This window comes from Heliangelus exortis, chromosome 31, assembly GCF_036169615.1.
Source record: "Heliangelus exortis chromosome 31, bHelExo1.hap1, whole genome shotgun sequence".
Classification (NCBI taxonomy): domain Eukaryota; kingdom Metazoa; phylum Chordata; class Aves; order Apodiformes; family Trochilidae; genus Heliangelus; species Heliangelus exortis.
In genome coordinates this window covers 358,764-366,834 of record NC_092452.1, presented here as the reverse complement: position 1 = coordinate 366,834, position 8,071 = coordinate 358,764, and the positions used below count along the sequence as shown (strand labels likewise).

The following is an 8,071-nucleotide window of genomic DNA, read 5'->3' as shown; positions in this document are numbered from 1 at the left end:
TGCGTGAAGAGAAGAATAATTTCATTTTTTCCCATCCCCAGAAGATTTTATTTTATTTTATTTTATTTATTTTATTTTATTTTATTTTATTTTATTTTATTTTTTATTTTATTTTATTTTATTTTATTTTATTTTATTTTTATTTTAATTTATTTTATTTTTATTTTAATTTATTTTATTTATTTTATTTTATTTTATTTTATTTTATTTTTTTTTATTTTATTTTTTTATTTTATTTTATTTTATTTTATTTTATTTTATTTTATTTTATTTTATTTTATTTTATTTTATTTTATTTATTTTTTTTTCTCTGCTGCTGGCTGCAACAAGGCTGGGTTAGGAGAAAACAAACAGATTTTTGGCTACATTTACACCTGATTTGGTGCAGAAGGAGGTGGGGAAGGAATTTTTTTTTTTGAGGCAATAAATTGGTTGGAGGGGGGGAATTTTTCCCCAGTGGTTTTTTTATTCCCCTCCATCCCCATCCCTGCAGCCTTGCTCAGGTTTATTGAGCATCTCTGTGGTGCTCATTACCACCCTGGCTGTTCTTTAACTTTTTTATTTTATTATTTGATTTTATGGCCTTTTTTTTTTTTTTTTCTGCCAGGTAATATCAAAAAAAAAAAAAAAAGAAGGGGAAAAAAAAAAAAAAAAAGCAGCACATCCCCCAACCCCTCTGCCTGGAGGGATCTGATATAAAATACAGAACAATTTGTCAGTTACAACAGGAAATAAAAATGATAAATTAGAGGGACAGAGCCAACCCCCACCCTGCTCCCACCAGCAAAAGGTTTCACCTCCTCTTCCTCCTCTTGTTGCAAGCTGGCTGAAAAAATAGGAAAAAAACCCAAAAAAAACCTGAATAAACTCTGTTTTGAGGGGGAATAATTCAGATTTCGGGGATTTTTCAGACTGGGGGATGGAGGGACCTGAAAAAAGGGAAAAAGAACCCAAAAATCAGCAGCCAGGCCCTGAGAGGCTTCTGAGGGGAAATTTAAGATCAAAAAATCTCTTTTTATTCTCCCTCCATCGCTGGAAAATGTGGATTTAGGGCTGAAAACACCTCGTGGGGGCAAAGGGGACGAGACCTGGAGCTGCAGCTGGATTTGCTGAATGAAAATTTTAGTGGAAATCTTCCCAGGAAGAGGCTGAAAATGGGCAAATCTGGGCTTTCGAAAAATAAAAGTAAAAGGAGCTTCCCAGGCCCAAAATTGAGGCAGAGGGGGAAAAAATGGCTGGAAAAGGATGGGGGAAAAATGGTTTTGTGATCATTTCCCTGGGTTTTTTGATCTTGGAGAGGAGGAAGGGATGGTTGGGGTTTTTTTGGGTTTTGTTAGGTTTTTGGTTCGTGGGTGGTTTTTTTATTTTTTTGTTCTTTTTTGTTTGTTAGGTTTTTAGGGGGTTTTTTGTTAGATTTTTGTTCGTGGGTTTTTTTTGTTTTTTTGTTCAGTTTTTCTTTTTGTTAGGTTTTTTGTTTGTTTTTTGTTAGGTTTTTTTGTTCGTGTTTTTTTCTTTTCTTTTTTCTTTTTTCCTTTTTTCTTTCTTTTTTCTTTTTCCTTTTTTCTTTCTTTTTTCTTTTTTCTTTTTTCTTTTTTCTTTTTTCTTTTTTCTTTTTTATTTTTCTTTTTTCTGTTTTTCTTTTTTCTTTTTTCCTCGTCTTTTTTTTCTTTTTTTTGTCTTTTTTTTTTCGTCTTTTTTTTTTCGTCTTTTTTTTCTTTTTTTTTTCTTTTTTTTCGGTTTTTTTTTCGTTTTTTTTTTCGTCTTTTTTTTTCGTCTTTTTTTGTCTTTTTTTTTCGTCTTTTTTTTTCGTCTTTTTTTTCTTTTTTTTTTTCGTTTTTTTTTCGGTCTTTTTTTCGTCTTTTTTTTCGGTTTTTTTTTCGTCTTTTTTTTCTTTTTTTTTTCGTCTTTTTTTTTCGTCTTTTTTTGTCTTTTTTTTTTCGTCTTTTTTTTTTCGTCTTTTTTTTTCGTCTTTTTTTGTCTTTTTTTTTCGTCTTTTTTTTTTCGTCTTTTTTTTTCGTCTTTTTTTTCTTTTTTTTTCTTTTTTTTTCGGTTTTTTTTTTCGTTTTTTTTTTCGTCTTTTTTTTTCGTTTTTTTTCGTTTTTTTTTTCCTCTTTTTTTTTCGTCTTTTTTTTCCGTCTTTTTTTCGTCTTTTTTTTTCGTCTTTTTTTTTTCTTTTTTTTTTTTTTTCCCCGTTGCCATGGAAACCTTCCCTCGGCTGCTCTCCAACTTCCACCCACCGCTTCCCGAGGTGGGGGCTGCTCAGCCGCCCCCATGGGACAGGGGTGGGGGTGGGGGTTCCCCCCCCGTGTCCCCCCCAACCCCCTGCAGGGACAAACAGGTCCCTGGGGATCGGACCCTTGGGTTCCCCCCCCAACTTTGGGGGTGACCTTGGGTGCCCCCCCAGGGATGAGGAACGGGTCGGGATGGAGCAGAATTCCCTGGGGATGAAACCAGCCCGGGGTGGGGGGGGGGGGGGGGGGGGGCTGCGCTGTTCCAATATTGCCATTTTTTACCCCAAAACGAGTCCCTCCTCTCCCAGCCATTTCACCCCATGTTTAGCCCCAAAAAAGCAGAGGGAGCTCCGGGGTTTTTGGGGGGCACCTTGAGGACACCGGGGTTGTTTTTTTTTTTTTGGGGTGGGGGAGGCCGTTCCCATCCCCCCAAAACAGCTCCGGACTCCGAGGCAGCTCCAGCCCCCCCTCCCCCCCCACCCCCCAAATTTTCCCCTTGGGTGGGTTTGGGGGAAACTGAGGCACGGAAGGGAGGGAGGGGGGGTGCGGCCCCCGCGTTGATTTAATGGGGGCTGTAATGGGAATAAAAGTGCAGCGGGTTTTAATGGGGTTTCTGGGCTTTTAAATATTATTTCCAGCCGCTCCGGAGGTTCCTTTTTCCCTGTTTTTTGTAGCCGGGGCTGGTGGAACGAATCCCATTTTTCCTGCTTTTCAAACCCAGCGGGGGCCGGGAATTCATCGCCCCATTCCCCCCCAAAAAAACCCAAAAAAAACCCCAAAAAAACCCGATACCTTCGGGAAAAGGGACAAAACCCCTGCCCTGGCTTTGGGGACCCCGATATGGAGCAGGGGGGGGCGATAAAAGGGGAGCAAAAAGGTGGAGTTCACCCCCAAAACCGAGGAGTTCCCCCCCAAAACTTGTGGCCCGAAAATGCGGAGTTTGCTCCCCAAAACGAGTTCAACCCCAAAATTGTGACAAAAAACACGGGGTTGCCCCCCCTCACCCCCCCCAAAAAAAGCAGAATTCACCCCCAAATGTGGAATTCACCCCTCAAAATGAGCTCACCCTAAAATTTTAACCAATTTGGCTCAAATTCTTTTTTTTTGGAGGGGGGGAGGCAAATGAGGTGAAAAGTGGAAAAAAAACCCCAATCTTTATCAGCCATCAGAGAATCCACTGCAGCCCGGGCCGGGGAGGGCTTGGTTTTGGGGTTTTTTTTGGTTTTTTTTTTTTGGGGGGGGGGGGGGGTTGAGAATCTGGGGACCTCCCCCCCAAGCTCTCGTGGAGGGGGGGTTCCCAGGGGTGGTCGCTGCGCTGCGCTCCTGGGCAAGCCCGGAGGGGGGAGCAATTGTCCCGAAAATTGTCCCCCCCCCGACCCTAAAAACCCCCTGAGCAGGGGATGATGAGACCCCCGACCCTAAAAACCCCCTGAGCAGGGGATGATGAGACCCCCCCATCCCAAAAAAGGCGCTGATCTGGGAATGAGACCCCCCCCCACCCCCCCAAAAAAAAAATCCTGGTCTAGGGACGAGACCCCCCCCCCCAGTCCAATTCCCCCCCTTCTGGGATGAGCCCCCCCCATCCCAAAAATCCCTCGCTCTGGGGATGAGACCCCCCCTCAAGGGACAAGAGGGGACAGCTCGGGGGGGTCGCGGTCTCATTTCCTCCCCCAAAACCCCAAACACCCCCAGGCCCCCTTTTCCCATTTTTAGGTGCCCCCCCCGGTCTGATGACGTCATCCCATTTGGGCCCCTGAATCAGTGCCTAATTAAGCAATCGGACGTAATTGATGGGGCCGCGTGTCAGGCGGAGGGACGCGGTGGCATCCTGGTGACATCCTGGTGACATCCTGGTGACATCCTGGTGACATCCTGGTGGCACCCGGCTGGCCGCCAGCGCTTCCCCGTCGCCGCCATCACCCTCCTGGGGGGGGGGGTCGTGGGGGGGGGGGGATGGCACCCAAGGGTCCCCCACTGCCACCCCCCGGGGTCCCAGATGCCACCCTGGGGACATCGGCGTGTCACACACCAGCGACACCCGTGATCCCTGTGCCCCGCTCTCACACGCATCCATGTGCACACACACGTGCTCACACACGTGCTCACGCACATGTGACACCCCCCACCCCTCCATTTTTCGGGGACATTCCCGGGGTGGCCGTGTCCCCCCCCCCCCTCCCCCCCGTACCCCCAAAATGGCGCCCGCAACCCCCCCCCCCCTTGGCCGCCAGAGGGCGCCATTCCAGACCACGCCCCCTCCCTCCAGACCACGCCCCCTCCCTCCAGACCACGCCCCCCAAACCACGCCCGTTCTCCGTTAGGCCACGCCCCCTCCGTGACGTGCTCCCTCCCCCGCTCGCCAGGTGGCGCGCGGTTTCCTCCCCCGCCTTTGTTTCCTCCCGCCCGGTAGGCGGCGCTGCGGAAAAAGAGGAGGGGTTGGGCGGCGCTCTGTGCCTACGTCACCGCTTTCCCTCTCGTTGGTGCTTCCGGTTGGGCCTGCGCATTTGGCGCCTCCGCGTCCTCCCCCTCAGGTGAGGGGCTCGGGGGGGGGGGGGGAGACCCCCGCTTGGTGGGGGAAAGGGAGGGGGGAAAGACCCCCCCGAGGGGTCGGGGAGGGCGAGGGAAGAGCGAGGAGACCCCTTTATGGGTGAGGGGCAGCGCAGAGAGACCCCCCCACCGCGGTGTGGCGGGGGACAGGGACAGGCACGAGCCACCCCCCCCGTGTTTTGAGGCTTTTTGGGGTGACACCCAACCCCCCCCCAGTCCCCACGTCCCCTCTCCCAGGGCTGGGGGTCCCGTGGCTGTGACACCCCCCCCCCCCAGTGTTCCCCTTTTTGGGGCAGAATCCCTCAAGATCAGAACTTTTCCTGAGCCCTTTATTTACCCCCCCCACGACTTCCCCCTCCAAACCCAGCCCCCAAATTCCTGATCCCCAAACTTCCCACTCTGCCCCTCAGCCAGGAGCTGGCACCTGGGTGACAAAGCCACCATCCTCGCACCTCCCACACGCGTGTCCCAGGTCCCCTGCCTGTCCTGGGGAGGGGGGGTCACACACACAGACCCCCCCCCCCCCTTCTGCTGCATCTCCTCACCCCTGGTGTCCCCGTGTCTCTTCCAGCCGTGTCCCTCTGTCCCTTGCCATGTACGCCTGTGCCAAGCTCCTCTCTGCTCCTGTCCTAGTGAGTGGTGACAAACCCCCCCGTGTCCCTTTGTCACCCCCCGTGTCCCTTTGTCACCCCCCCATGTCCCCTCCTCACCCCCCATGTCCCTTTGTCACCCCCCCATGTCCCCTCCTCACCCCCCATGTCCCTTTGTCACCCCCCCATGTCCCCTCCTCACTCCCCGTGTCCCTTTGTCACCCCCCCATGTCCCCTCCTCACCCCCCATGTCCCTTTGTCACCCCCCCATGTCCCCTCCTCACTCCCCCATGCCCCCTCCTCACCCCCTTATGTCCCCTCCTCACCCCCTTATGTCCCCTCCTCACCCCCCCATGCCCCCTCCTCCCCCCCCATGCCCCCTCCTCCCCCCCCCATGTCCCTTTGTCACCCCCCCATGCCCCCTCCTCACTCCCCCATGTCCCCTCCTCACCCCCCGTGTCCCTTTGTCACCCCCCCATGTCCCTTTGTCACCCCCCCATGCCCCCTCCTCACTCCCCCATGTCCCCTCCTCACCCCCCGTGTCCCTTTGTCACCCCCCCATGTCCCCTCCTCACCCCCCCATGTCCCCTCCTCACCCCCCATGTCCCTTTGTCACCCCCCCATGCCCCCCCCTCAAATAAAAAAAAAAAAAAAGAAAGAAAAAAGCCACCCAAGGGTGCTGTGTCCTGCAGGTGAGGAGGAGCTGCAGGGTGCTGAGCCACCCCCTGGTGGGCTCAGAGCTCACCCAGAGCAGGGATGAGCAGGTAATGGGGGGGGGGGGGAGCTTGGAGAGGGGGAAACTGAGGCACGGGGGGAAAACGTGGGGTGTGGGGAGGGGAAAGTGAGGGATGGGGGGGGAAATGAGGGATGGGGGAAAACTGAGGGGTGGGGGGGAGACTGGGATGGGGGGAAAGTGAGGGGTGGGGAGAGGAAACTGAGGCATGGGGGGGAAGTGAGGGATAGGGGGAAACTGAGGGGTGGGGAAGGAAACTGTGGGATGGGGGGGAGACTGTGGGATGGGGGGAAAATGAGGGGGAAAGTGAGGGATGGGGGGGAAAATGGGGAAGGTGAGGGATGGGGAGGGAAATGAGGGATGGGGGAAAACTGAGGGGTGGGGGGGAGACTGTGGGATGGGGGGAAAGTGAGGGGTGGGGGGGGAAACTGAGGCATGGGGGGAATTGAGGGGTGGGGAGGGGAAACTGAGGGGTGGGGAAGGAAACTGGAATGGGGGGGAGACTGTGGGATGGGGGGAAATGAGGGGGAAAGTGAGGGATGGGAGAAAACAGGGGTGGGAAGGAAACTGTGGGATGGGGGAGAGGCTGTGGGATGGGGGGAAAATGAGGGGGAAATTGAGGGATGGGGAGGGGAAACTGGAAGGGGAGGGAAAGTGAGGAATGGGGGAACTGAGGGGTGGGGAAGGAAACTGGAATGGGGGGGAGACGACTGTGGGATGGGGGGGAAAGTGAGAGGGAAAGTGAGGGATGGGGAGGGGAAAGTGAGGGATGGGAAGGAAACTGGGATGGGGGGGAGACGACTGTGGGATGGGGGGGAAAGTGAGGGGGAAAGTGAGGGATGGGGGAGAAAATGGGGGGGAAAGTGAGAGATGGGGAGGGGAAAGTGAGGGGCAGGGAGTGGGAACTGAGTCCCGGGGGAGGTCTGCCAGGCCTGTGCCCCCCAGGGGTGTGGGGGTGCCCCCCGGGCCCTGCACTGCAGCGGGTCACACGGGGACATCGACGCGGCCGCCAAGTTCATCGGGGCGGGCGCTGCCACCGTGGGAGTGGCCGGGTCGGGCGCCGGCATCGGCACCGTCTTCGGGAGCCTCATCATCGGCTACGCCAGGTCAGGGGGGACACGCGGGGGGACGGGGACAGCCCGGGGGGGGGCTGGGGGGTGTCCCTGTCCCCGCTGAGCCCCTGTGCTGTCCCCTCCCTGCAGGAACCCCTCGCTGAAGCAGCAGCTCTTCTCCTACGCCATCCTGGGCTTCGCCCTCTCCGAGGCCATGGGGCTCTTCTGCCTCATGGTGGCCTTCCTCATCCTCTTTGCCATGTGACGAGGAGGGTGACAGGGACAGAGGTGGCACCCGGCTCTGGCACCTGGGGGAGGGGGAATAAAGACGGTTTGGTAAGGGGGGTCTCAGCTCCTCCTCTCTTCTCGGTGCCTCTTGGTGCTGTCCTGGCTTCCCCGTCCCCAAAAGGGACGTGGGGTGCCTGGCACCGGGCCCCGCTGTCACCCTGAGCCCCCAGACACCCCCCCGAGGGCTTGGGGACACGGTGGGACAGCCGGGAGCCCTCAGGCTGTCACCTCCCCGAGTCCCTACCCAGGGATGTCACCCCCTGGGGACACCTCAGGACCTGCCACCCGGGGACAGGGGTCAGCATGGCCTGGGCTCAGGGCTGTCCCCGTGTCCCTGTGACCCGGGCTCAGGGCCACCCCCCCTGGCCTGCTGTCCCCGTGTCCTGTGCTCAGCTGTCACAGTGTCCCCGTGTCTGGGGCTCAGAGCTGCCCTGGTGTTCTTCCTGTCCCCCTGTCCCATTGTCCCCCTATCCCAGTGTCCCCCTGTCCCATTGTCCCCCTGTCCCATTGTCCCCCTGTCCCACTGTCCCCTGTCCCACTGTCCCCTGTCCCATTGTCCCCCTATCCCATTGTCCCCCTGTCCCACTGTCCCCTGTCCCATTGTCCCCTGTCCCATTGTCCCCCTATCCC

The 8,071-nt window shown here is 54.5% G+C and overlaps 1 protein-coding gene across 4 annotated transcripts; it reads left to right on the top strand.

Annotated features, from left to right (window-relative positions):
- The first annotated feature begins 4,732 nt into the window (after window positions 1-4,732).
- On the top strand, window positions 4,733-7,493 carry ATP5MC2 (ATP synthase membrane subunit c locus 2). 4 transcript variants are annotated; one of them, XM_071729363.1, is made up of 5 exons: window positions 4,733-4,762; window positions 5,350-5,410; window positions 6,061-6,132; window positions 7,047-7,207; window positions 7,304-7,493. In XM_071729363.1, the coding sequence occupies exons 2-5, from the start codon at window positions 5,372-5,374 to the stop codon at window positions 7,416-7,418; spliced, it is 387 nt and encodes a 128-aa protein (XP_071585464.1). In that variant the 5' UTR covers window positions 4,733-4,762; window positions 5,350-5,371; the 3' UTR covers window positions 7,419-7,493. The 4 variants fall into 4 exon arrangements, with proteins under 4 accessions (XP_071585464.1, XP_071585463.1, XP_071585462.1 ...); XM_071729362.1 differs by lacking the exon at window positions 4,733-4,762 and having other exon boundaries at window positions 7,032-7,207; XM_071729361.1 differs by lacking the exon at window positions 4,733-4,762 and having other exon boundaries at window positions 7,023-7,207.
- Window positions 7,494-8,071: the final 578 nt, after the last annotated feature.

Bases quoted from the DNA above. Each gene is read 5' to 3' on its own strand.
- ATP5MC2 (XM_071729361.1), top strand. From the start codon at position 5,372: ATGTACGCCTGTGCCAAGCTCCTCTCTGCTCCTGTCCTA. The intron at 5,411-6,060 runs GTGAGTGGTGAC...TGTGTCCTGCAG, and splicing joins TCCTCTCTGCTCCTGTCCTA to GTGAGGAGGAGCTGCAGGGT. The intron at 6,133-7,022 runs GTAATGGGGGGG...GTCCCGGGGGAG, and splicing joins CCCAGAGCAGGGATGAGCAG to GTCTGCCAGGCCTGTGCCCC.